Source organism: Danaus plexippus, chromosome 12, assembly GCF_018135715.1.
Source record: "Danaus plexippus chromosome 12, MEX_DaPlex, whole genome shotgun sequence".
NCBI classification, from domain to species: Eukaryota; Metazoa; Arthropoda; class Insecta; order Lepidoptera; family Nymphalidae; genus Danaus; species Danaus plexippus.
In genome coordinates this window covers 5,227,200-5,242,282 of record NC_083545.1, presented here as the reverse complement: position 1 = coordinate 5,242,282, position 15,083 = coordinate 5,227,200, and the positions used below count along the sequence as shown (strand labels likewise).

General features: G+C 29.4%; 1 protein-coding gene across 3 annotated transcripts in view; it reads right to left on the bottom strand.

The window, feature by feature from the left end:
* Positions 1–15,083, bottom strand: part of LOC116772562 (heparan sulfate 2-O-sulfotransferase pipe) — a 39,116-nt gene that overhangs the window by 5,401 nt on the left and 18,632 nt on the right. For all 3 annotated transcript variants that reach the window (XM_032664789.2, XM_061522190.1, XM_032664790.2), the window contains 5 exons: positions 14,890–15,023; positions 3,400–3,488; positions 2,930–3,137; positions 1,692–1,830; positions 198–354 (listed from right to left, as the gene is read on the bottom strand). In XM_032664789.2, coding sequence (XP_032520680.1) covers positions 198–354; positions 1,692–1,830; positions 2,930–3,137; positions 3,400–3,488; positions 14,890–15,023 — 727 coding nt within the window. The remainder of the gene's footprint in view (positions 1–197; positions 355–1,691; positions 1,831–2,929; positions 3,138–3,399; positions 3,489–14,889; positions 15,024–15,083) is intronic.

Below are 15,083 nucleotides of genomic sequence, written 5' to 3'. Positions count from 1 at the left end.
GAAAAAATAAATGAAACTTACAATTAGTTCTGAATTACGTAATCTATAGATTACCTCATTGGATATGACTAACTTGTACAAGAAAAATTCAAATCTGACTGATAATGTCAGATAGTATAGTCTTAGTTAGTAGTAGTAGTTAGTTAGTAGTTAGATAGTTTTCTATGGAAGGAATATTATGAATGAATATTAAATACCTTCTTTAACCACGCTGGATCCGGTAGTGGAAGGTCAGGGAAGGCTTGTTTCCTTTCCACGTAGTACCAGGGGGCGCGCACGTAGTAGTACCACGAGATGACGCGTTCTACGGGATCACGAACTACGTTCACGTATATCGGAGAAGGATAACCGAATCTGGTGAAAGGTGAGTTATTGATTTTTGATATTTTATTTATTTATAAAATTAAAAATAACATAATATATAGAGCACGCACAATACAAATATTAGATTTTTTAGGACATACGTAATTGGAGTTACATTTTTCTTTCAAAGAAAATATTATATAGTGTAATCGATGTATTAAAGTTTTTGAAATTAAAGGCAGGTCTTGTACATTTCCATTTACAAAAAAAAGCTCTCTGTGTTAATAATTTATTCAACCACATGTAGGTATAACAAACTGTATCATGAAAATATTTAATTCTCATTTCACTAGTTATTTCATTTCATTAATTACGACTGTTCTTTTATAATATAATGGCTAATGAGTGAATTTATTACAATATATTTTTTGTAAAGATGCTGTATTAAATTTAATACTTATTAATGAGAAGCCATCATATAAACATGATGTTCAATAGCCTTAATATATTTTATAGAGCACTTAAACATGTTTGCGACTGCACTCGCATATTGCTGTTTTATATTTCGTTACTGGCAACCCCGTTGATTTCCTAATCATAATTTTTCAAGCGGTTATTTACGTTCTTATTGTTCGTTACTCATAAGTTAATATAGCCTTTTTTTTTAATCTTTCTTATTTTTTTATCTATTAGTAATGGATTTTTATTTAAATCTTTTCCATATAATTAATTAATTCAGGTAAAGCTTAACTCGAATTATTTTCACTGTTTCCAAGATTATTTTGCGAAAAGACGGACGCTTTAATTGTATTAATGAACATTGAACACCTATTGCAAACATGTTTCAAATATAAGAAAAAAATAAAACTAAAACGAGAATAAAAAACTGGGAAGAAGGAGGGTACTCCTTTATTTAATTGTAGCATAAAGAAGTAAAAATAAAAAAAAGTTAAAAATACAGTCGAATTATATTACTATTTTTAAGTCATAAATCACGTGTATCATAAAAACTTGTATAATGAACTATTGTAAAGCCTGCGGAGTAAACATTATGATGGATGTTACGAATTACGTTTTTTATATGTGCCCGAGTGGTCCTGTATTACGATCTGCAAAAGAGAGAGCGGATAACGATGCTGCGTTCATCTAGCTCTCAACTTGTATCTAGCACAATATTTTTCTACTCTGATTATTCAAAGAAATTTGTAACATACGTTATTTACTTCTCACCTTTTTTTTTTATTCTATTCGTTTTCGTATATTAACAGGGTTTTTTTTTTAAATAATTTACTTCCAATGATATTGTATAAAGTTTAATATTGTGATATTAAGAGGATTAGATGAGAAGTATGGTTTATATGAAGTGTATAGTAATCAGTTTTGCTAACCTGGTAAAGTTAGTGTAGCAGACATGTTTAATGTACGAGGCCGGCGGCGCGTGTGACGTCACCACACTGGCTAGAACTTGCTGGTTAGCAGGAGCCAGGCGGATCGTCTCGACACGCTGCACAGAATCTCGGTGGAAACCTGAATGAAAACAGCTTGTAACTTCCATTCAACTATAAATCTAATAAAATCAAGAATTATATGTTCAGATTGATTAATTACTGCAGAACCTTAATGCGTTATTAGTTTTATGACGGAAGCATCGATTTAAATGGAGGCTGCCGTGTCTCAAGCCTTAACTGAAATGAGTTGATTCACTCCTCCTTAAACATAACCTTATATTGTGATTATAATTAGATAAAGTGATGTAAAATAATTCAAAATACGTCAAGGATTTTCTGCGTTTAAATAACGTATGTACATATCCAATAAATTTAGTATTATTTTATTTATACTGTATTATTAAAAAAATATTTTGCTGCAATATATGACTAACATAATAGTCATGGATAGAACTCTATTGAAATTGGCAGTATGGTACGAGTGTCCATAGTACCAACATTCAAATAGAAAATATAATGACGTCCCTTACTAATGTTAATAGTTCGAGTTAATAAGCGATTTCTTTGTTTGGTTTGTGTAAATCTTAGTAGAGGGTACTTTATCCACTTTAGTCCTGCTAGGGTTATTATTAAATTAACGTCTTCGATGGAAAATGTAAGTAAAAGGTTTCTTGGTATATATTTATTGCTCTCGTAGTGGGAATAATATGTAATTCAAATAATATTTCACAAGGGAATATATATAAATATATATGTATATATATATATAAGATAGAGTTTTGAGACTGTTATCAAGAGCATTTGGAATCTGCATCCAAATGAGGTTTCTACGACTTTGCATTTGTTAAGTTTGTATTTTACTGAATAAATTTTTTTAATTCTAATGTCACTGGAAAAGCTACATTGAATATTTTTATTCTTCTGTTACTGTCTGTTTCTTAGCGGCCATGTTAATTAAGTGACTGCAGTATGAATATTCATATACCGTTGCAATTTCCGTTATTGTAAAAAACTTTCATACAATGTTTGTAAGCTCTAAAATTTAAATTTAATTTGTTTTATATTAGGTTCATTTAAATGTTCTGAATATATATATATATATATATATATATGAAATTAATATACTTCGATTTATTGACTATCTTATATAAATAAATTCAATGTCCTCGTATATTTACCAAACTGATTCTTTATAGCGAGTCGTCTTAGTAATTCCATGAAGGTCTGACTGCCGACCTTCGGCACTCTATTAAAGAACAACAGCTCTATATCAGCTCTCGCAGTATTATTCAGTTCCCAGGGCTCTGGTATCACTTCATCTGGTGCATCCAGATCTTCCTCCGATCTATTCGTCTCTTCTAAAGTACGCTGCGGTCTACTGCGTTCCTATTAACAGATATATTTTGTGTCATATAAAAACTTTTTAGTACCTTTGTTTTTTCTTACATTACTATGATGGCGTCATTCATTTTCGTGTATCATTTTCAAACAGTGGTTTATATAAATCTTCCAGCAATTTTTTTAGGTTTTTGAAATAATTTCCGATCAATTTATGCATTGTCGTTGATCGAAATGAAATATGTTGTCAAGTTTTAAGTTATATTCTCATAATTTGACTACGGCTCTATAATTTTTATAATGAACTCACGGCTCCTGTGTTTCTGCGTATAGCCTCCAAGGCTTCTTTGTATTCTTGAGCTGATGCATAAGCGTGTTCGGAACGATCAGTCTGAATCTCTGAAACATCAATTAAAAACTTTATTCGTATATATACATTTATATGTCAACTTTTAACAGTTCCCGCTTTATAGTTAAGACAAAAAAATAATAATAACAATACACAGAGTTAGAAATATAAAACACACATCATAGTTACACTTAAAGCCCACAAAGGCTACATCCGATGAAAATTAGGCATAGACGTAATTACCAATAATGATAGCTATAGAGGAGACCGTACATAATGCATTCACAAATTAGGCGTCTAATTCATGTCTATCGAAAACCGATAATTTGCATCCGGGAAGAACATAACTATTTATGGAACTTCGATACTAACTGCGAAAAAATATACACTTTTCGGTCACTGACATCGAATATTGATGTGAAATTGATCGCATTGTAGATATGAACAAACACATTCTCGTCGAATTTATTATTGAAGAATAATTTTATTTATTAATATGTTGATTTTTTTTAAAAGATGGCCGACATTTTTTTATCATAATAAACGTGTGAAAGAAGACAACTTTAAACTTTTAATTATTTTTAAAATTGACTTAAACATTAGGAAAAAAAAATTATGGGAATCGACAACAGTGTAATAAAAGATTTTTTATTTAGTCATTTTTGGAGGGAAATAAAGATAATCGTCATTCGGTGACACTTTAAAAAGTATTTACTATCAATTGTTCTTACATCAAATCCAGTAGAATCTGCTCTAATAATACATAAAAAGAAAAAAATGATTTAATGAAAAATCGGCATTTGCTTTTATCTGTCGCATTCAAAGCGGCATGAATTTTATCATTCATAAATCTTATACGTCGTGTAACGGTAATGTCAAACCAACATAGTTTCAATAGGAGTCGTGTCAGAATGGTTCCGTATACTAACGTCCACTGAAATTGTCCTTCGCAAATCTATAATGCATGAATCGAGTTACACGGAGGTATGTTTGAAACTTAGACTTTAAAAGCTAAAAAACAAAACAGTGAACCTTATCCTTCCAGTTTAACCTTACAGTAATTTATATTTACATCTCCGTTATAACGATCAAAATGACGTTGGTTAAGCCTGTATATAAAATAGGTGATTATCAAAATCTTTCTATATAAAACAAAAAGCGTCATCACTTATTTAAAATTGGTTTCAAAAATAGTATTTCTATTAATTAATATATAATTATATATGCCTTTAGTGCAATCGAATTTGCGAATGCAGTCAAACAAAAGCTCTCAAAAGCATTTTGTGTATCTGACGAAACCTGCTGATAAGTTGGTATTAATATATGATTACTATAGAATAGCTGTGGATTTCAAAACTGGCGTACTTAAAAATATTTAATATATAACATTTCACTAATTACCAACAACATTTTATAATCGAGGACCTCTGAGACTCGCGAGTAATCATTTAAATGAAACTAATATTTCGGATTCATCATCATCATCAGCCTATCGAAGCCCACTGCTAAGCAAAGGTCTCTTCTCACATGGAGAAGGCTAGAGCATTAATCGCCACGCTTGCTCAAGACGGGTTGGCGATTTCAATCTTATAATTAGAAATTATAAGACCAGGTTTCCTCACGATGTTTTCCTTCACCGTTTGTCAGTGGTGTCTAAATACTCTTAGAAAGTACATATGATTCGGAAAAGATCACATTGATACTTGCCAGATTTCGAACCCGCGCCCTCACGTATGAGGGGCGGGCATTTTGACCTCCAGGCCACCACGACCTGTATTTCGGTTTATGCCACTATAATTGATTGTATCCTGACAAGTTCTTAAAATTTTATTCATATAAAGCAAAAACAAGCAAAAATGACAGTGTGGACGTAAAAATACGAAACGAGCGAAATTACAATATATTAATTTATATTTGGTGTAATTATTTTTTTCATGAATCATTGCGATATAATAGGACATAAACCAAGCGGAACAAAGTTTCAAGAAACATCTACAAACATCATATTAAAATTACAAAAGTACTAGGCAAAATTTTATACACGATTACTTTGTTGTTATATAAATTTGTTTTGTGATTATTATATTTTTACAGGACGCAAAAAGTTTTGCAAATACTCGTAATATATTCAAATAACAATTTGAATAAGGATAAATCTAAAAGATTTCGCGGGGAAAATCGTTTTCCTCTTGGCCAATGAGGTTATTTGCTTCTTTTATAAGAACGTTCCTTTTTTAAATTGTGATGTTGGTTGCCAAAATTTCGATATTAGTATACAAATTTAAAACCAAGTCTAACATTAAATAATGTTCTTTATCCTCGTACTCTCTCAAATAAAGCTAATACATGTGGAACGAGACAATAAACTTAATAGTAAACCATTAAAACCGAACAAAAACTCGAATATGGTGGTAACTTTCTTACAACGGTTTGTAGGTCACAGACAAAAGTTATGTCGTACAAAAACACCAGCGAACCAAAATCACGGCGTAGAGCTTAGAATGTTTAAAAAAGAAATATTACAACGAATAAAAAAAAGAAGCCATTTGACTACCATTAGAGCGGGCAACACTAATAAGGCATTCGGAAGTGAGACCACAAAAACTACAACTTCATTTTGAATAATAACGCAGTGGGAAAAATAAATAAGACAGCGGATACATGAGTAATAATGGTGTTTAGTGTGAAAAAAAGCCAGAGAAGCCGTCATGGGTTTCCGGCGTTATTATAATTGTTGTTGAAACAGATGATAATAACGTAAATTTACTTAATGACGACTTCATTCTTAACTTCTTTACTTCTATGTTATTTTATTACGATTGACACCACTCTCATGGTCCATTACAGTTATTACTTATCACTAGGAGTTTAACCATCACTTATATAATCAGCTCAGTAATTCTCACTATTTAAATACAACTATATAATAGTTCAAATAATACATTTTATAGTTCAGTGTCTATTGAACGTAATTTGTAGGTTTTTTTTATTCATTCAGGTATATTAAGAATGAATTTCTCTGAAACTTTATGGATGAATGACAAAGACGTGACTGTAAAACTGGAATCGAAATTTAAAAAAAAAATCTGTCATAACACAGACAATATAAATTAACGGCGCAAGATTTTGCGGTAAGGAAATAATGACATAACTGTGGTCTTTAAAATCATAATAGGCAATAGCCTGAGGTTAGTCCTAATGAACGGTATTTACTGCTACGTAATAGCAACGACTGTACATCATCATATCTAGCTCCACTATATGGACGAACGCACACGGATTATTTGGCATTACCCATTAAAGTTACATACTATTGAAATTTGAAACATAATGAATGTTAAACTATAGGAGAGTTAGTCTGTGTGTACGAGGAACAAGTGACTGATGTTTGATTTATGAGGCTTTACAGTAATATAGAAATAAGTATACTGATATTCATAGCCATATTTAGTCATGACATCGTCATCAGCTGACGGTGCTGGAAATACGTTTAGTAATAAATAAATCCTAATTATATTTTGGACCTTACGTGGCATTTCAGAGGTGTTGTATATTATTATATAAAATTTCTTTAAATTATTTACTTTAATAGATGAATCCTTAATTGGATGTTGGTTACTCAGGAAATATAAGATAAGATCGTTAATTTAAGAGCGTTTACAAAAGTCAGGTCGAAGTTTATTATTTTTATGTAATTTATTAAACATTTATATATAAGATTGGAATAAATGGTGATAAATACATATATATATATAAGGCATCACAAACTAAAGCGTTCTTAGATATAATTATGTTCATACGTATTACGTCAAGAATAGATTTCAGAAACTTGCTTTTAGTGTTAAGTGTTATGTATAATATACCTTATTTTATGATGAATAGAATTTAAAATATAACATTAATAAAAAAATTATATTTACAATGTATTTATTACAATTATGCAGATTTATTTCAATTATTGGTTTTACTTATGCGTTTTAACAATTTCTTTTTTAAATTGTGCATGCGTGAGAACAATTGAAATGGTTGGTATTGTTGCGTAGAAAAATTACCATACTATATAAAGGGAAACTATAGGTAGACATTATTATCAGCATGTCGGTTTGATTGGCTGGAATTCAAGCCTATAATGTTATATTGGAGATCAAAAAATTATACGAAGCATTCGAGTCATAAACGTATGACATTACAAAAAAAGTATCCTTTTTGAGTAAAAAAATAAAAAACAATAATAATCTTTTTACATTTTAATATTTTAGATAAAAAAAATTACGCCTATTAAATTTATACGTCGCCAAATTTATTTCATTTTTTTTTAAAATTCCAAAATCTTTTTTTTTTATACATAACCTTGGTTTACCTCAGAGAAGCCGATGTCAGATATGTACATTTCAAGTGCTTGATTTAATTGGAATAAAATGTTAGTTATAAAATTAAAATTCTCATACAATATAAGAATTATTTAAAAACATTAAACACGTGATGAAGTAGTGGTTCTTTTAGGTTTTAAAAGTGTTGTGTAGTAACAACTAATATTAATTCAAAGAAATCTTTGTTCTCACAATTACTGTCTTTTCTACAGTATTTCTTTAATCTGTTGAAATATTCGAATGTTTGAGAGTCATTCCATCAAACCATTCTATTTTCAAATTATTTTTAAAGCTCATATAGTTATTTGCAGAATAATTGTAACAAAAACAATTTTTTTTTATTGATATCTGTATTAATTATTGCTGTAGGATATCTATACTACTTTTTCTTTAATTAGAACTGGTTTATCTGTTGTTCGTTTGTTTTAACGGATCTTCACCAGTAATGATCGCTCTCACAAGTTATGTCTTAGAAGAAGCCATTACGGATACTATCTTATAATTTAGAATTAATTAATAAAGAACTATTTATTTCTTATATACTGGAATTTGATAACAAATATGCTGAAAAAAAAATATAAAACATATATTCTGTCTAATATATATGTATATATTTTTTATATACGTGTTGCTAAATAAGTATTGTACATTGGCAGAATATGGCAAACCATAGATAATGTGTACTTAGTATAGACTATGGTTCTACACGCATAAATTAATTGCCATTATCTGGCTATTCCCCTTTACAGAAGCTAGATCCAGAAGATTATTACATAATGTATGCAAATTGTGCAACGCTGCTGACTGGTTGGGGCAAAATCTTTAACTGATTAAGGCTTACTTGATAAGAATTATTTAAGTTTATTTATAAATACATCTTCAACAGCCTTATATACCTTCGTCTAATAAGCACGAGTAGTAAGTAACTTTTTTAAAAACCAGTTATTACTGAACGAACTTTTAGAAAATTACGTCGATTAATTTTAAGTACCTACATTATTCCAAGGAATATCTTCTACAATTATGTAAAGTGCTGAATTATCATGACTTATCGTGACATGACCGAGGTTGGGTCATGTTCGGAATTTGTAACTCATATAATACGGATTCCCGGGATATCTAGATCCATGAGCAATGCTTTGAGGCGCTAGCAGAGCCATGGTAATGACATTTACAAAGCGTGACTAAGCGGTACTTTGACAGACGCATTTAATGTTGAATCTTATTATAATAACATAAGTATCGAATTTGTACGGCTGGCGTTAAGGATTAAAAGACCAAATAACACGAATTAAAAGCTTCTATATTTCACGTTAATGTAGAAAATTATAAAAGTATACATAATAAATTATATTTTATGGGAAGGTAATTAAAAATTTTATATATCGATCTAGTCTAACGCGATAACGGAATATTACAGAATTAAATAATTTAAAACGGTCGTTTGATTATTAATGAATGTTATTTAGGAATAAATTAATAATATATCATTATTAACCGGGACTGAAACGATTAAATAATGTTAATTTTATTAAAATCTAACAAAATAAGGACGAATTTTTAAATTAAAAAAAAATATATAATAATAAATTAACGGATATATACTTAATATAAAAACTTAGTAGCTGTAAAATAATAATTATTAACCCAAGAAGCCAAATGGAATATTTCAGTGATTAATTTTAGTTTGAAATATAACTTCCGATGAATAAAACAAGCGAGTGTGAAGCGCTTTTACCATTTAAGTCGAAGGAGCGTGATATAGAAATGAGGTTGTCTTAACAATAGTTTGTTAGGACGATAAAGGAATCATGAGAGCCTTCCGGGTTCCTGTCCAGGGAGGATCAACGACCGACCTCATGGACAATGGGACCCGCTTTAGAGCCCTTCAAAGCTTCATGATTTAGAAGCCTGATTCTTGGATTGATTTTATTATAAATCCCTGAATATTAAAAGGTTCATTCAGATAATAAATCCGATTTTATATCCTGGGTCTGATGCATTACTTAATTCTTTTAACTGACGATATTAATTAAGTTTAATTTTATTACTGACTTCCGTAATACCGGAGTATATGAGCGATCACAAATTATCCGCTTCTTTCTTAAATCGTTTAGTGATGTATACAGTCAATTGGGATATTAAAATTAATTTATCCTACACATTAGACATATGCAATCATAAAATGAATTTATAAAACAGACTCAATATATATTTTTTTATACGGATATCGCAATATCAGATTACATGTTAGTTTTAACTGCAATACTTACTTGAATAGAATTTTTAACATTTTGAGATAAAATAATATTCATATGAAAGAAACTCTGTATTTTATTAGTAATCTAAATAAACAACATAGCATACTATAAAAATACATTTAACAACATTAATATATACCAGGAGATGCACCTTCGCATTTTACTCCCGCTTCGCTTTATTTAAGGTCTCGGTGCGGATCAAGTGAAGCGATGACAACGTTTTGTGGACATGAGTTCAGTTTTCCGGCCATAAAATTGAAATTGGTGGTGCGATTAATTTTTTTTTATATATATATAAAAATCACCCAAGATAGATGGGCTATCGAACAAAACCACCTCGACTCGATCCGACATTTGAATGCCGAGATCATCTCCGTGGATGAATGACCTGAGTCGCCAGTAAAGGGTGCCGATCGCGTCGCTGGCTTCACTCAATAAAATGATACTAAGTTTTTCGGATTGAGTCCTGTAAAGGAACCGAAACGTCGGGAGTATGTAGATATAAAATAGTATAAAACGCGTACAATCCGAAAAACTTAGTTTCATTTTAATAATTAATGTGTACACGCGAAAATCTTATATATCGTTTAGTATATATTGTTTAATATAGAATTTGATAAAAAAAGTCGTGATCATTATCTAATTGTATTATTCCGTTAAACTTTTATATAATTATTTTGTTTTCATTATTTTGATTGAGAGTTAATTGACTATGTTAAGTTTTAACTATTAATAACTATCCAGACGTAACATTTTAAATCACGAATCTAACATCTAAGTTGTGTTATATGCTGCAGTTGCTCATGTAAACATAGCCTTAGTTAACAAACGAAAATAGCCAGTGCAGTTTACTGCAATATGCTCGCGGCTTATAAGAGTCGAGTAATGTATAATTTCAGCTTGTCGGTCTATTTGTTCATTTTATTACGTCAGAGTTCTTTACTGTTCGTTTATAAACGAATTAATGCCTGAGAGCAAAATTTTAATATGTATTTCTAGATGTTTCCTGTATGTAGAAGATTTACGCTATGTAGTTAACGTTTCCGTGAAATTTCACTTATTATACAGATATCATAAAAACGAGAACGCGCGGTAACATGCGAGGCTGCTTGCTTTACTCAATTACTAACCATCCAGCTAACAGATGTTGGATAAAGTTATGTACGTACGAAATTAATAATAAATGATTTTTAATGAAGAACAAAAGTACTTATGAATTACTAATAACATGCTTCATAAACATATTATACAAAAACTTCCGTATTTAATCATAATTAATTATCTTTCTATTTTATTATAATTTAATTTTATTATTAGAAATAAGATTTAAATTATATACAAACTGACTTCAAATAAATAATGTGCCTACATTAGCATTAATCGTTTAGATTTAAAGATGGCGCACGAGTTACATTCGTGACCTATCCCAGTGTCATGATCTAGAGTCTAGACTAAATCATAATACAATGTATTTAATAAATATGAAGAAATATTGTCTGCTTTAAAATAACATTGAATTTTCCAATAGACAATAATTCTGATATATAATCTGTACACAAACATTCAAATGTCATTTTTGCCGCCAAAAATCTGTAGTTTAGAAAAGTTTAATATTCATTAAAACAATTTAAGACTTTAGCAATCATTTAAATTCCAACCTTGTAATGGTTATCATCGGAACGCCAGCAATAATTTGAGATCACGCTTCTATTTGCCATCAATCAAATTAAAGAGTAACTGTTTATAACACTTTACTACATTTAGTATTGTATGTCAATCATAAAAACATTAGTTATGTCAGGAAAGAAAATAACCTCTTAATATGGGTCAGATAAAAAAATATAGCGATTTATATTAAACAAATAAATGAATAACACATATAACATTTTTTCACTGGCAATAAAAAGATTTATAACTTCATGATATGAGAATTATTTAGTTTTTTTTTATAAGCCTTGAGGCTTGAGCACAAAGCATTGTGCTATTTTTGACATTCCGTATAAATGTGTGTATGTCACTCGACAGAAGTTTATCGCCGCGAGAGCTGGAATGCTTTGAATTTTTCATGAAGATTTATCACAATCATATTTTATATACGTTTAATAAAAGTATAACTACAACAAGAACGAAATTATGGGTTATTAAGCATGAAGTTATAAATAAATTAATTATATTTTTAGTACAATTACAACAAAAACAACGAATAATTATAGTATTAAATGCAAAACCGACCGTGGTTTAATTATAATGTTTGTGGTTTTGAACCAAACGGTGAGTATTAATGGTGTTTTATATAGGACTAATTGACTTAAATTAGTAATTTATAAAGCTCCCGTAATCATAGGCTGTGTATGTTTTGAACATGACGTATCAATTAATTTTACTTCATGATACTTTTTATATGTTACATAATTTTATCTAGCACTCGGTCTACGTTATTCAGCCAATATTAATTTCGTTAATAAAATAAGCACAGAAGCGTTTGAATTTGCATAGATTATGTCGTAACATCATTAGTGCATCAGTAACATGTCTAGTGGAGTGCAGAATACCTAATAAGGAAGTGGTATGAGCGTGACCCGCGTGCAGAAACTTGTGGTCTAATGAACGCATACCAGCACTGAGCCTTATTAGTCTGTGGTAAGTAAAACGCACCATTTAAAATGTTATCTATAATTTATGATCAGAATTTCGTCAGCAGATGTTTCTGGAATTTATTTTAATATTGATCTAAATTCGAATTGTACTGTACATAAGAATTATATGTAATCTGTAATGTATTGTATAAATATAAATTTCACTAAAATAAACTTAACATGAACGAAACGTTTCTTTAAAAAGTTTTAAGACAATAAAATCATGCGGAATAAATTTGTGAATTAAAATATTTACTTTCTTATTACGGCAATCATCAATGGTAGTAGGGACGATCAGCACTATCATATTTGTTTCGACTCGGAATTATGCTTTTAGGTAAGTATTTTTTAAACGAGCAACATTTTTGACTTCATATAAATTAAAGCGGATGAAGTATAAACGTATGTTTAATATTATTTAAAAAATAAATACGTATTAATAAATAGTTTATAGGTAGATATTAATATGAAATAACATTTATATTGGCAACGTGTGAGACTGACAAGCTTAATGGACTTGGTTTGAATCTGAATAGCTTCATTATTATCTCTTGATGTTTGGGATTTTATTCATTATGTTCAATAATTTTATTGAGTCTGTAAGTCGACATTTTTATTACATATAAAAAGAGGTTATTTTCAATAAGTGCCTTGTTATTTATACGCGTTGTTTTTAAGATAAAGCTTTTGCGTCCAAAGCTTTCGCCTCGGACGTCTTTTCTATCGCAGTCTTATCTTAAATTTTTTTTTTTAAATAAAATATTTTTTTAAAAAGATTTTCCCTTTTTAAAGCATCTTTACGAAAGGCTTTATTTTTCGTTTATATCCTTTATATGGGTTTGTTTCTTTAAATTAGTTCTTTTCTCTATAAAATTCTCACAAGTGGTATATAATATTCCTAAATTGTATTTATTTATAAAAAAAAAATATATTTAATATGAAAAAAATCTTGTTAATTTTAATATTTACGTAACTTCCGTTCCACGTATCATTATATGTATAAAAGATGTAAGTGTCTCCCTTCATAACTCGCCTTTTAATGTTCAAAGGTTTTGGAGCGTATTCTTCCGCTGCTCTAGAAGTTGTCAAAGTAATTAGGTCATGATATACTCCGCGGTCTTTTCTAAGTAAAAAGAGAAAATTTAAACTAGTATATTTTTATTTAATCATATTTGATATAGAAAGTTTTTTGGTGAATTTCACTCGTAAAATAGATTATAAATAAATCGTCAGCGATTGTATCGATTCGAAAATAGATCGATTCTGACCGCATAATCTGTAATGTATCGAATTGTCAGCAATCGAAAATCACTGGACGGTGTAAATGAAAACGACGAATTACTTTTAAGTTTCAATGCGAGTGAAATTCGGGCTAAGTTGGAAGTGTTGAATGTGCGTGCAACGCCATAATAATAAAAAAGTTGAATTAACGGATAAAATATATCACAATGAAGGACTTTTTGCAATAAATATTGATTATAATAATTTGTTTATTAAAATGACAGTTATTGGAAGTGATAATGAGTGTGACCTATTGTTTGTAAATGAAAAACTATTGGAATGATACTATTTGCATAAACAACAAAATTAAATTTCTTTCATATTCGTAATAATAAAACAATTTAAAAACTCATTGTAAAAGAACAGTTTTTTGGAATAAAAAATTTAAATAAAAATTTTCCAAGTCATATTAATTTAAAAATATGTAAAATATTATATCTTTTGTACATAATATTAAGGATATATTTAATAGATAAAAAAAAAACTTGAACCGTTAAAATTTAAAACGGTGAAAAATATTTGTTGGGCATTAACGGTTAAAAATAAATAAAACATTAAAATGACATTAAAACCTCTCCGTCCATTTTGAACACATTAAATCATCCAATTAATTATAATCTGTATTTATTATCTTCATTAGTAACGAATTTTTAAATAGTGTCATTGACTCTTAAAATTCTACTTTCTTTAACACCGTGAGATTTAAACGGTTGAATTAACAGACGTCATTTGTTGTTGTTTTCATTTTAATAGTTAAATGTTGCCATATAAGTGAGTTTTTTAATTAAATAATAATTTCAAGTAACACTTTATTAAACTTCGATAGAAATACTTTTTTTTTTGTGTGGGATTTTATTTGTAAATGTATATTAAAGATTTCTTTCATATCACAATCACGCTTACTGTCAGTTAGGTGGTTGAAGGCGGTGACGTCGTTGAGGCGCTCCATATTCCTCAGCTTGGTGTTGAGATCCCTTGTGTGAAGAAACAGGAACAGGGTACAGGATACAGCGACCAGCGCAACCAACTGACTCGTCCTGAACAAAACAAATGGCGTTAAAAATAAAATATATAACCAGAAATAGATTCAACAAAAT